Source organism: Notothenia coriiceps, unplaced genomic scaffold (genome assembly GCF_000735185.1).
Source record: "Notothenia coriiceps isolate Sejong01 unplaced genomic scaffold, NC01 NC01_scaffold00005762, whole genome shotgun sequence".
In the NCBI taxonomy this organism is placed as follows: domain Eukaryota; kingdom Metazoa; phylum Chordata; class Actinopteri; order Perciformes; family Nototheniidae; genus Notothenia; species Notothenia coriiceps.
This window is the reverse complement of record NW_011338463.1, coordinates 52653-66551: the sequence shown is the minus strand read 5'-3', so window position 1 is coordinate 66551 and position 13899 is coordinate 52653. Positions and strand designations below refer to the sequence as shown.

At 44.4% G+C, this 13899-nt stretch overlaps 2 protein-coding genes across 2 annotated transcripts in view; both read left to right on the top strand.

Annotated features, from left to right (window-relative positions):
• The first annotated feature begins 1466 nt into the window (after positions 1-1466).
• On the top strand, positions 1467-5590 carry LOC104943133 (E3 SUMO-protein ligase CBX4). Its single transcript, XM_010768455.1, has 5 exons — positions 1467-1742; positions 1925-1968; positions 2452-2517; positions 4930-4996; positions 5552-5590. Exons 1-5 carry the CDS (start codon positions 1674-1676, stop codon positions 5588-5590), a joined length of 285 nt encoding a protein of 94 aa, XP_010766757.1. The 5' UTR covers positions 1467-1673.
• A 4-nt stretch (positions 5591-5594) lies between these two features.
• Positions 5595-13899, top strand: part of LOC104943132 (uncharacterized) — a 10128-nt gene continuing 1823 nt past the window's right edge. Inside the window, exons 1-10 of the mRNA XM_010768454.1 lie at positions 5595-5813; positions 6062-6218; positions 6504-6711; positions 6799-6925; positions 7118-7133; positions 7674-7771; positions 7920-7992; positions 8092-8177; positions 8872-8937; positions 9120-9212. Of these exons, the coding sequence (XP_010766756.1) occupies positions 5649-5813; positions 6062-6218; positions 6504-6711; positions 6799-6925; positions 7118-7133; positions 7674-7771; positions 7920-7992; positions 8092-8177; positions 8872-8937; positions 9120-9212 (1089 nt within the window). The 5' untranslated portion in view covers positions 5595-5648. The remainder of the gene's footprint in view (positions 5814-6061; positions 6219-6503; positions 6712-6798; positions 6926-7117; positions 7134-7673; positions 7772-7919; positions 7993-8091; positions 8178-8871; positions 8938-9119; positions 9213-13899) is intronic.

The window sequence follows — 13899 nt, the reverse complement described above, 5'->3', positions numbered from 1 at the left end:
CGGGGCTCAGCGCTCACATTAACCCGCTGGAGTGTGAGCCGGCGGGTAGGGGATGCTGACCTACATCGACTGCCTGCCACACAACCAGGGGCTCTCGTTTAACTTTGCTAACATCCCACAGAAAATCCCCGCGACACGGGGCCCTCTGAAATGTCCTCTCTTTGTGTGACCTTGACTCAGAGCCCTGTTCATTGTAATGCACATCACAGCGGCCCGCAATTTGACTTTACACTTGCAATGATTCACAGTGCATTATCTTCCTATAGAGGGGGGGGGGGGCACACTACAGCAGCTTCTGATGGGAATGCGTGTTTCCCTGTGACACAAGGAATCCAGTGTTAGAGGAGCCCTTGTTATGGCGGCGCTGTGTATGCTGTGGCCTTGACCTTGGTGTGGCCTATTCTGTGTTTCCATGCGGAACAACTCGTTTGTGGTATTGATTTTCTCACTATCAAACGAACCCAACTATATCACGGGCCCGGCTCATAAATAGGCCTACATGTTTAGTTATAGAATGCTCACAGGTTGTAACCTGCCTATCCCAAACGAGCCCATACTGGGCAGAGAATATAAATATAAAAAGCAGAAGGCCTTAACAAGCTGTACATTGAGAGGGGCAGCACATGGAGACCGGCACGGTTCAGGACGGAACGCTGTTTTCTTTCAGAGCTCCCTCTTGGAGCTAGACCTCGATTTACATCCAGCCTCACAAGAGGCAGACATGTGGCGTTCACGATCTCATCTCAGCTCGTACTTACGAGAACCAAGTTCATTTTTGGCATTTCTGTTTGCCTTGATTGAACATTCGAAATACAATTATGTAGGATTAATGTCTGTGTGCGGATTCCTGTGCCAAGAAGTATATGTTTATACATACACACCTTTTATTCCCTTCACACATTCACACAATTTCTCAGGCGAAGAGGGAACCCCAAGTTAAATCAGCCGTTGCAAAAATCTTTATATGATTTTATGTTACAAGTCTAAAACCTGTGATAGAGGAAATATAGCCTGTAACTATTTTGTTTTCTTGTGTTATTTTTGCTAGACAAGTGCTAGGCTACGACACCATAGTATGCAGAGTACTTTAATGTAAGCCTATGCCCTGTTAACCTTCAGGTCAACATGAATGTCTCAATCATGCAGATTCTGACTAACAGCCAAATAAGGAGTTAATATAGCCTACATAGAATGGGACCATGTCTTAGTCTACTAAGCTGAAATGATCTGCAATTCATTCTGGTAGGTTAAATCCAGTTGTTTCCATGGTTTCCATACCCCTCATCTTAGTGTTTTTATAGAAAAATCAGTAATTCTACAATTGTACATATTGTTCAAAATGCAACCGAAATCGTGATTACACTTTCCCCAACAGCCCCTGAAAGCGGCACGGCAACTAACCCCGCCCCTATTACCGCCCCCTTGTTTACGTCACACCAACGGCTATTTGCATGCATGAGGTGTTTTCTAGCTGCAGCTTCAAGTCACCTCCTGCAAAGCGAGTCTCTCCGAGGGGAAAGCGAGGGAAGAGGCGCAGTGAAAATAAGGAGGAGGCGGGGGGTTCTTGTGTTTCACATCAGAGGAGCAGCACGGAAAAACGGCCCGAAAGCGAGGATAACGTGTCGGATAGCAAAAGCAGAGGGAATACACGGGAGCTACTCTTGTGTCGGAAAATGGAGCTACCCGCCGCTGGAGAGCACGTCTTTGCGGTGGAGAGCATCGAGAAGAAGCGCAGCAGAAAGGTTTGTCACGAGAGCTGAAGGACATATTTGCAAACATGCACATGGAAAGGAGGATAATTATTATTATTTTTCTTTCATCTTTATACGGACTACATTTTTTTCATTAGCTTTTTGAAGGAGACGTTGCTGTGCAGAGTGCATTTTGCTGCGTAAAGTAACGTTGCGTTTCTCTCCATTCACAGGGGAGATTTGAGTACCTGGTCAAGTGGCGAGGATGGTCTCCAAAGTAAGTCGTTTTTATAACCATTACAATACTCCCAATGATAACACAACATTTACAGCACAAGTGTTATTGCATCCGTGGGCGCGCATATGGACGGCTGCGCGTTCTTGCTTTGGGCGCTCGATGTGTTGGCTCTGATGATGGATGTGTCTTTACAATGTATTCAATCCCCAGTGTGCCAATTAAAGGAAGACATGTCTGTAATTGAACCCTATGTTTAAGAAATTCCCACATATTTACAGTTGAGTGGGGGCTTGGCCGTTGTCCCCCCTCCCTACAGCCGCGCGTAAAAGTTACTTATGATTTATTACACGTTCATCCACAGGGAGTGCACGTGTCTCAGAGTGTTGTTTACGCATGTACATGCCTACAAATATGAACTGAGGATTTATAAGTTAAAGGTCGTTGATTGATTTTCTATCTTCAGCCAAAGATCTGTTTTTGTGTGACAGGCCAGCGTGTCCTAACTGTCTGCTCTCTGAATAGATACAACACGTGGGAACCAGAAGAAAACATCCTGGACCCAAGGCTGCTTGATGCTTTCCAAGACAGGTACGTTTAGAGTCAGATAAGCACCCTCACAGGAGGTTCACAATGTCATCATCACAAACAGGGTTAAAGGCACACCCTTACATTTCCAGTTCTATACCCAACAGATAAAATATGTGTTCCTCATGTTGAAACTGTGTGTTTGTTATCTCAAACGTTGCTTCCTAGTTACTCCATCTGAATAATATTGATAATAACTCGTTTTAGTAGAGCTGCAACGATTAGGTAGACAACAAATCACAAACAATGTTGATAATGAATTGGTTAAAGTCACTTTTGCACCAACATTTCAGAAAATGCTCCTTTCAGCTTCAAATAAATGCGAATGTAAGTGATTCTCTATTAAATATGTCAAAGTAATGTCTTGTGGTTTTAGATTGAAAAAAATAGCAATTTAAAGAAATCATCTTGAACTTTGAGAAATGGGATTGACATTATCTTCATGGTCTGCCATTTTATAGACCAAACAATTCATGGATAATCCAAAAATGTTCATAAAAGCAGTTGTAGGCTGCAGCCCTTTAGCTTCATAAGTGTCAGTCAGTGTGCAGAGATTCAGCGGCTGGGGGCTTGGATTAGGATTAACACTGGTGTCATCAGGGGGTCAGGCTGTAGGGTAAAGCTCCGGTCAGGGTTACCAGAGCAAAGTGTGACACTTGGGTGCTCCGACGTTCTGTCACCTGATAGTCACTGCGTGTCAGCAGCATCAGGTTATCGTGCTGCCTGCTGTCCCACCACCCACTCACCAGATGCACCTGTGTCATCTTCCACAGGACATGGTAACCCATAACATTACCCAATATGGCAATTAATACCAAATATGCAGTATGATGAACTCAGAAAAACAACAGCTCTGTTTGGCTAATTGCTAACTGGCTATTTTATGAACAACATTATGCCTTTAGACTCTACATTTTTACAGAGACATAAAAAACTACATTTTAATAATAATGTATGTCTGATGTTTTCCTTAGTTAAGTCAATTTTGTCTAATCGGAAACAACTTCTTCTCCCTCATTGAAACAATCCAGTAACTATATGTTGTTATTTTCAAAAGTTACTATGAGACACAGTATGTGTCCCTCCCTACTACACTGTGTCCATTCTCAGTTGGTGCTGGAGGTTTCCAGTTTCTACATCACACTTGTGTAGGTAGCATAATTAGCTTCTTAACCATATGTGATGTCCTTACTGTAAAAGGGATAGTTTGAAAACCTACGATTTTGTCGTCTCATAAATTAGTTAATTTAATCCATGGATCTGGTAAACTGAGTTTCTCCTAAAAGAATAATTAACCACTAGTTAAATCTTAGTTGACTAAAAGTATGACTCTGCTCGTCTGTCCTCAGATTTAAGGTTCTCCCTTCAGCAGATTAAAGTGGAAACAGCCTTCTAATGTCAAACTCTGCTCACATATCATTCTACACACTGAAGGCCCAGCATCCAAGTCAAGCAGCTATCAGGAAATAATGTTTTCTAAATGGATGGGGACTTTCAATCTTTTCCTAATCTGCTAATGATGTGGTGGAAAGGCACGAGGAAATGAAGATTGAAATGAGCAGCAGGAACTAAATAGCAGCTTAGTCTTGTTATAAATCATCATAGAAGTACGCGCCGCCTCAGTGTCCGGCCAGAGGAACTTCCTCATGTTCTCTATTAGTGTAGGAGATCAAAGCATGGAAATTAGCTGCTTGGCTAATTGCAAAATAGTCTGTTGAGTGACTGAAGAACAGTGTCTAATTGAATGTCTTTATTGGGTGCTAAACTGTCCCTGACTTTACTCTGCGCCCCCCACCCCCCCTCACCTTTCAGGCGCAGGTCACACGTTAAAGCCAAACACTGATGTCACTCTGTGTCTGTTTTCGGAATTACCCCCCCTCTGTCTGAAGAGGGGAGATTTTATTGAAACTAATTGTGTTTCTCTCCGGGGAGCCGAATCGTCTGAATGCCAGGCTATGAAAATACACTGAGTCGTCATTGTAATTAGATGTGAGGGAGGGGGTGGGGGAGGGGACTGACATCACTCCTGTCTGCGGTATAGAGTTACTGCCTTGGAGAGACGAAGGAAAAGTTAGGGAAGTCAGAGCAGGGCTGGCCTTTATCTTCAGCTGCAGATACAAACGTCACATGCTCTAGAGGGGAGGAGAACCAATATAAACACTGGGGACTTTCTGCTGTTGCATTCATCTGAAATAAAAGACAAAGATTGTTGTGAAAAGGTTATGACATAACAACAAAACAAAGTCAACCCGTGCTGAATGAGTTTCGCTTCAGGAAGTGTAACTCCAACCTGTAACACAGGCTCAGTGTTTTTGTATTCGAGCCAGAGGAGGACACCTGTGACGTTTTGTTGCCATGCAACGGCGACACAGCTCGGTGATGGTTTCACTGATTGGCTGCTTTCCTCTCCCACAGGGAACGCCATGAGCAGCTGATGGGATATCGCAAAAGAGGACCCAAACCCAAGCACCTCCTGGTTCAGGTGAGAAAATTATGATATTTAATCCTGCTTTATAGTTACATTTATTCCTAAATTCCATTTTCATGCATAAGTCCCTCTTAAAATCACAAAGCTATATGGATACAATTTAAAGAGCAACTTGCAGGGGGGGGGGGGTTACATTTATGCTTAAACTTGCTTGAAAATTACAATTAAAAAAGTGAATGCAGGATTTGATATGTTTTACGAGACATAAGGGCAGGAATTCAGAGGGAAAGGAGCAATTTTGAGCTCTGCTCTTAAAAATGGCTTTTTTTTAAGGTCATATGTCAAACGCGTCATATTACATCACAAAGGGGACACATCTCAGCTCTCTGACCGCGGGTATAGTAGAGTTGCGTTGAGTAGAGCGGTTGTGTTTTAAGGAGCTGGTATTCTTCGGTAGTTTTACATTGTATTTCACCATTTGTAATCATGGTGCAGTATTGTGTTTGTGCAGGTTGCACAAATACCAGCCTGTCAGGACATCGAGTCCACAGTTTCCCTAACAGGAAAAGAAAGCTAGCTAGCTTTCGGTCCTGGGTTCGTTTTTTGCAGACAAAGAGACGGGACTTCAATGCTGCGTCTGTGACGTAAAAACGCGGTCGTTTGTGGCGCTCATTTTCGACCGGAGGATTATGAGTCAAGTGATGTGATGGAGTGCAGTATGGGATATCGAAGCCAGGACCGTGTGAGGCTGATAGCTAGTGCGGTTCCGTCAATACACACAGCTCCGGCAGCAGCAGCAGCAGCAGGCTGGAGTGAGAGCGCGGGAGCGTCGGTCAGAGATTCAGCAAAACGAAAACGTGAACTGTGCAACGTAAGTATTGTTTTTCTAACGTTTGCTAACTTCCAAATTATTCAGTATAATGATTTCAATAATGACAAGCAACGTGTGTTTAGTATTTATTGTTGTAAGTTAATGTTGCTAGCTTGTTAAACCCACTTGCTAAGTCATAATGGATAATGTTAGTTAGAATTGGCGTGGGGACTTTATTTGCATATCTAATGGCGCAGTTGCTATTTATTTTCATGTGTAATCACGTGTTTCATGTGTGTGTTTTCAAGACTTTGGTAGACAACAGTACTAAAGATTCACCTACAGCCAGTGATGCTGGGCTTATAGACCCAGAGCAAGAGGTCGTCTCTCAACTGGTTCCTCAGCCAACATCTGTGCTTCACTGCGGCTCACAGTGTAACCTCAGACCTTTCCATCGTTCATCAGGTAAATGTAACACAGAAGTAGCGCGCCCATTTTACATCAAAACGCGGTAAAGACTGCATATTTTTTGTACATGTTAAAAACATATTAGAAAAACATCTCAGTATGATGCAGGCTGTTACAACTCCAAGACTTGCTATGATCTCAATAATTAACATATAAATGAATTAAAACATCTCAGCCCAAATGTCAACAAAACCTGAACATAAGCTTTGTAAAGGTAGATTGTATGGCAGGGCTGTTGTTTATGGCAGGCACAATTATATAATATATATCTTTTTATCCTAGCTGTCCAGGTACAGCCCAGGATGGTCAGTGTGGGGTGTCAGACAGAATCTCCACTGCCCAGTCCTGCACACAGTGATGATGAGTCATCTTCTGTAACCATGGACCACCCTGGGGATATGCCATGGAGCCCAGAGGAGGAAATGATGAGCGAGTCGTCTGACGAGGAACCATCAAAAGAGCCACTGCAGCGAACTAATGTTGATCTCAAGTAAGGCTTCTTTTAATTTTAGATGATGTGTACTGTATTACCAAATTGTGTCGGTCAGAAATAACAAGTGTTTTTTTTTTTTTTCAGTGCTGCTGACAAGTTCATTGTGTGCCAAGCCCAGCTGATGTCCTTGTTCACCATTTGCCCTTCCTGTTGTGGGGAAACCCAGGGTAATGTGGAGCAGCAAGAGGGAACGTATATAAAGATAAAACAAGTAAGAGGATATGTGTGAATTCCACTGATGTAAAAATAAAGGTTGTATCATAACCTGTATGTAAATGTTTGTTTATTTATTTTTATGTTTTATCAATTCACTGTGTCTATACTTCATTAGTTTTATGGTATAATTGATTTTTGACTGACTAAGAGTTGTACTGGCAATGTTCTGCTTTTTCACATCTCTTAGGTATGTGCAGCATGTGGTATGAGCGTTTTTGGCAGAACCAGCCAATGCTGTACAGAAACATGCCAGCCTGCAACCTGTTACTGAGTGGGGCCATCCACTTTTCAGGTTGCATGGCTACCAGACAATACGGATGTTGAAACGTTAGGGCTTCAGTGCATCAGTGTCGGCACCTTCTTCCGCCATCACGGCCTGTACACAATCCCTACTATCGTCAGGCCTGGCAAACTGAGGCAGGCTGGGATCATCCGAGAACTGAAGGAGTGGGGGGTGGGCTAATCCTCTCTGGTGACTGCAGGTAGAACAACTTCAAGCCTTGTATTATTGATATCAAAAAGAGGTCAAAACAATATTTAAATTACATTCATTTAGCTTTATCCAAAGCAACTTACAATAACTGCATTGCATTGTTTTTTGGGCCTTAAACGTCTCCTGGACGTCAAATACTCCTTGATGAACAAATAAACAAGGGCTCTACTTTTACTATCATTAGGTATCAGATGTGCCTTCGTCTGATGTGACACGGTTAGTGATATGACTGCATAATGTTGTTTTACAGAGCTCAGAGGTCCCAAGCAGCACCTGGTGGGAACTAGAGGTCTGAAACGCAGCATTGACTTCCTTAAGGAGCAACACATGCAAGTTTCAGCCCTTATAGTACGGACCGAAATCGCCAGGTAAAGACACACAAGAACGAACAGCCATATGTACACACAAAGATTCTTGGCGCACCATATTAACAGCAAAAAATGCATTTTCCTTACTAGTTAAGTAAGTATTAAGGGTGTTGTGTTTCACTCTTTAGGTTGCCCAGTGGCGTGCGGGAGAGTTGTGGTCCAGGAGGAACGACTTCATTTCTTTTGATATCTGGCATATTGGTAAAAGTATGTATCTTGATGTTGGTAGGTTTGGATTAGGCTGAACTTTGTTTATAATTACATTTTCTTTTTAACATTTGTTTTCTGTTGTGAAAACAGGTCTAGGAAAGCTTTTGGATTCTGCTGCAAAGGAGAGGGGTGTGAGGACCTTGAAAGCTGTGGAGGCCAGCCATCATCAATCACCTGTACTGGACTGCAGCTTTCCATTAACTGATGGAGATCCAGAGTGATGGAAAGCCAAGTGGGCAAAGTATGGTGAATCAATGTTCAGGACATCCATGAACACGGCACCTGCTGTGCACATCCAACCTCTGGAGGAGAAGCAAGGGACAAGGAGTGGCCTGGCAGGTACGTACCTGTACATGTGTTGCGAACATTGATCGTCCAAGTGCATGTTGGTGGCTTAGTTTAGTGGTTAAGCACTCATCATAATCCAAATGTGCACACAAAAAACGAAGTCCACACATCTGTGCTACAGGTAGTAGACAGCATAGGAGACTTCAGTAACATCAGAACAAAATATGTGTTTGTACAGGAACAACTGCAGCCATTAAACTGGAGAGGGTGACTTTGAGAACAGCATGGTGAAGGATGTCGGAAGGTTGTCTCCACAGCATCAGACCTATTCCCTGGAGTCATTTCACTCCCTCATCCTCACACTTTGCACAGCACACTGGGTTCTCCTTCCTTGGGATGTACAGCAGGTAAATATGATGTGATGGTGAAATAAGTGTACGGCTTAAGGGATGTTTAATAATTAACCATTTAACCCGTTAACGAACAATACGAAGTTTTAACCGACTAATGCTATCAGTTAAACAGTTTATTGCACATATGTACACAACAAACTTGTGAACTGCATAATTGCTTTTTCTACAGGCTTCTCATGGCGCCTGCACTTTTAACCACAATAAGCAGCGAGAGAGGTTGCTCGACCAGTGGATGGTGAGGTGCGTTATGCAGTTCGCTACCCCAAGGTTCTGCAAAGGTGGCTGGGGTAGTTCGCCCTATCAAGGAGAAGCCAATCATACGGTTAGCTGTTTTACTCGGTCCCTAAAAATAATTATTTATTGTGTGTGCATCTATAATATACACTGAATGTGATCACTTTGTTTCCCTTCCTTCAGCATACGCGCAGCCCTGATGGAGTCTCTGAGAGCTTCACAGAGATACTAGAAGTGCAGTTTGTTATCCTGCCCAGGAGATCCGCCAAGGATGAGGCAAGTTGGCCTTTTATCTGGCACGGCACTTCCCCGGTTTAACACAGGAATTAAGTGTGAAACCAGGCAGATTCTGTGGTTCACAGGTTTCAGGGTAAGATTATTCCTAAATTGACATTTGTTAAGATAAAACCTGGTAAGAGATTTTGATGTGCAAAAATCAATATTATATATAATAACATAATTTTCTTTCTCTCTTCATAGATAATGTTGGGGACAGGTCCCCAAAGCTTGCTGCTGTATTACTCCCTCCATCTGACAGGAGGGATCACTCGTTGAGCTGCCGATAATAATATATAAAATAAATAATTACCCATATTCATAAATTGAAATGATATGCAAATAAAATGTTCTTGGACCTGTGGACTTGTACCTCTACATAATATGTTGAGGTCATGGAATCTAATTCAATAGAACAATAACTGCAATGAACAGGATAGCATTTTCTGACTCGTAAAATCATTGGATATGGTGTAATTTGTTAAATGATTCTGTGTTGAAAAATGGTATATCTTTAAAAACTGCATTGGTGTAGTTAGGAGCGGCCCATACTATTATTATTTTTTGTAATCGATCGAGAGGAGTGTTCAAAATAACGTATTTTGGTGGTATTAATGAAAAGACACTATCTACATCAATCAACTGTTTATTTGGTGGAAAATTGAAAAAAGACCACATTTACAGCATAGGTATGACAACATGTTTGGAAATGCATGTGAGCGAACACATAGTGCGAACGAACACCATATGATTGTTGAATTAACTTGTATTGATCGGTCACCAAAATGAGGCCACTCAACTACCTTTGTAAATTCCTCCTTCTTCTGGGAAACTGTCTTCGATGCAGAACACAAGCAGCATGACGGGTAGGCTCTTCCTAATGTGCCTGCCTAGAAACCGCATAGCCCAGCGGATGACCTGCCTGTAAGCTGTGTAGCGTATGCCTGGGGATAGGGACAGCAATATCTACAGGTAAACCTTGATAGCCTTGTTAAGCATACATCAACAAGTGTTGTTATCATCTTAAGGTTCTGGGTTTTGAAACCTGCTAAACACTCCCGGGGTCAATAGCAACTGTATTATATTTAATAGTATTTAATCTTGTTTAATTGTAATCTAAAGCATACTGCATGCTGCTGGCCCGAAGCGGGCCATGCTCCTGCCTGAAGTTCATGTAGGGCTAGTTCTGTAGCAACAAAGGATTCAGACAGCATGCTTCAAAGCCTGGGTGCAGTGTCGGCATGTTGTCGCGCTCCGCGCCGCGGGCGACGTTCTCCCAGGACCGCAGAAGGGATCGCACCTCCCTGCAGCACTGCTCTCCACAGCTGAGGTCATGGCCCTGCATTTCCACACAAGCACCTACCAAAACAAAACGTTTATCAGGAAACGTATTACATGCTCTCTCCCCCCCTTCGCTGCTCTCTCCCGTCCCCTCCGGTACACATGCACCGTAAGACGTAGTGTGGTTTGCATAGGTAACGCGAGATACGGACTGAATACTGCGCATTAGTTCTGGTTATGGATACAGTGATCTACGTCTGCCAGTAACGGTTACTATATATCAATTGCTACTTTAGTTACTAAGACCTGATATATGATAGCTAAGCTTTACAACGTTTGTGATTGTGAAGTAGCTAACATCTGTAGCTAACGGCCGGTCACTCACCCAAGAAGCTGCGCCCATTCTCCCACTGGTTCTCCTCACAGCACAGCTCGATTTCTCTCCCGATGGCCCGTTATTACTTCTATCCCTTGGCTGCCGCTGGGCTCTGGAGCGCCTAGCAGGCCTCATAATTATAGGGTGTGTCCGTCCATCATGCATTCGAGGGGCGATATCTCATGTTCAACTCTCTGTGTCAACGAATATCTAGTCTATGGATCCATGTTATTAGATACGTGACAGCCGGCCGCCCCCCCCTCTGTGTCCCCCGTGTTACGTCACACGCGCGGGAGTCACCAGTGCCGAGGGCTTTTTATGAGGAAGTTAACATTTCTTAGCCAAAAAACTAACTCCAGAATGCTCACTGTAGTGGTATATTCTGTATATTGTTTTGAAAATCTAGTGTATTTCATCATTTCCCTACAAGCATTTATTAAGCAGGTGTCTTTAACCTGGAGAGTTTGTTTTAACAGAAGTTTAATCGTCGTGTAGCTAAGGCTTCTGGAACTTCCTCTCCCTCCCAATCCGGTCTGCCATGGGAAACCGCAACAATGGTGTCAAGGCCTGTATTGAAAAGTCCGAGGTGGAAAGCAGTGGTGCATAAATCTGATTTTGTCAGAAATCAGTGAGAAATCGGGAGGTCTCCCGCGAAAATCGGTAGGTTGGCCCAAGTTGGAACAGAGCAGCACACACACACAACCACACCAATTCGGATGTTAGTCCTCCTGATTTAAATGCCCTATATGGTTTTGTCCAGCCATTGCCATAGCCCCCACAAAAATATTTCCACCAGCCTGCAACTGCATTCTATATAAGGGTGACATTAAAATGAATATACCAGATTAGCACTATAGTCTAAACTTCTGCTTCCCTCAGAAATCAACTTACATCGCCTGATTGGTACCGCAGCAACAGGGCGAAGTGCTGGAATACTTCGCAACCCGGCAGACAGGGTCCAGCACGATTTACCCTCTGACCGCACCGGGGATCGAATGCACGCGGCGAATGAACCACCGGAGAACTCCTCCTGTGGGAGAGTCCGCAGGGGGATCCCCACGTGACCCAGCTGACGCCCATGCTGAGGGCAGGGCTGTGTCACGGAGAAGGCACTGCGGGATGTGACACGCCGGAGAGGGAGCTGTCAGTTCCTCCACTCACGCACGAGAGCCGCCGTTCTGCTGGCTGATTTAATTCCCTACCCAACATAAATAGGATGTCTAAGAGGGAAGAGGAAAAGCTTCTTTGTTGCAAATTCATATATGAAAACCCCAGGCTTGGTGACAGATGCATACGAGATGTAACGGCTGTAAAGCGACTTCCTCCCTGGAGCGAGGCCAGCAAATTAGCAGGTCGTCCAGATACAACATACATCCTGCGCGAACAGCATTCCAGCATCTTGGTTTGATCGTCAGCATGTGTTTCTCTTTTTTGTTCCGAAGCACTGACAGAAGTCAATATGGAGGACGAACACTATTATTTATTTACAAGCTTAAGTCAATGTCGGCGTTCCTCCATAACAAAATCACTTTTTTAATTGTTTTTTCTTAAATATCAAATTTCAAGAATAGCGAGAGTTTCACCTCCAACATTTTTTCTTTAAATCCCGCCCGCAAAGTCCTTGAGTCACATCACATAAGCTGAGCGCGCCATGTCAGTGTGCATAGTCCTGCAAGTTACTGTGGGCCTAAAACTGGTTCGGCCAGACTCTGGTAGTCATCAGTCTGTTGTTTCACACATGGCTCTGTCAGCGGGTTGTAACAGTTTCTGGAGTCGTGTGAGTGTCAACAGTCACGCGTACAGGGCTGTCACACTTGTACTGTGCCCTGGTCCCGTCTCAGGGTGATGTCGAATTCTCCTAAGACAGCACGCTCCATTCTCCAGCTGCATGCAGCCGTGTAGGACCTGTGGTCACAGGGATACCACAGGAGCCCGTCGCTCCAGATCGTGTGTGGTTCGTAAGGCTGAACTCTAACCCGGCCCTGTTGAGCATGTCCATGGTGCGCTTAGCTGTCCTGTTGTAGTATGTGGCTTGCTTCTCCTGCCTGTCAATCCGATCCTTTTGGTTGTCTGTTCAGCGCATCGGGTTGTAGGAGACTGTCCCGAGCAGAGTAGTAGAAGTTCTGTCGCTCCTGCTAAGCAGATCCCTGAGGCCAGGCTTGTAGTCAGGTCCTTGAGTAGGTGGTGTTACGGTGATCAACCATAGCCAGGTACGGGTCCTGTCGCGCCGCATTAGCATCCAGTCGTTTTGCAGTTTTCCAGCGACTCGGCGCTTCGCGTTGCTCTCAGTGGTATCCATGAGACTGACGTTTATTGTGCTGAACTCCCCACCAGCCGACTGGAAACGCTGGAACTCTTTGGGCGAATACTGTGGCCCATTGTCCGAAAAAGAAATAAGCGGAATCCCCTGATGGGAAATAGTGAGCTTATCAGCCTTCTAATTACAGTACTGACGAGCGAGGGAGGTAGTCAACTCCCAAAAGTTGAACTAGTAGTCCCTGTAATGGGGGAGTAGGAGAGAGAGAGCGCGAGAGAGGTCTAGCCGGGGGAACGCGGGGCCCATGGGCGCCTGGTACCGGGTCATGTGGATGTAGTGTCTCTTTTTGTGTGTTCGTGTCAGAGCTGATCTGCAAATGTCAAGCATTCATGAACGTTTTTATCTGTTCATCGTCATTCGCCGCGGCTCAGTAGACCACATTCTCACTCGCACCGCCTGAGGCATGCCTCCAACACTCAGGTGAGAGGAGTGGATCCGGCGGGTGACTGTCCTTGTAGTGAATATGGGATGAACAGCTCTCTCGCCCTCTGAGATGATGCATCCTTGTATACCTCAAGTTTCCTCCTGGAATGAGTAGTAGTAATGATCTATCGGTGTGTCTTCTATGTTTAGCCATCCCTTCTGAGGTCGTTGCTAAGTGGTCTGTAGCGTTTGTCCCTTGTGTGCAGAGCGGATTGTGGCTCAGTCTCTTCTTCAAGAGATAGGGGCAAGTAGGCGCACCCATATTGACCGTCCATCTCAACTTCCACTGT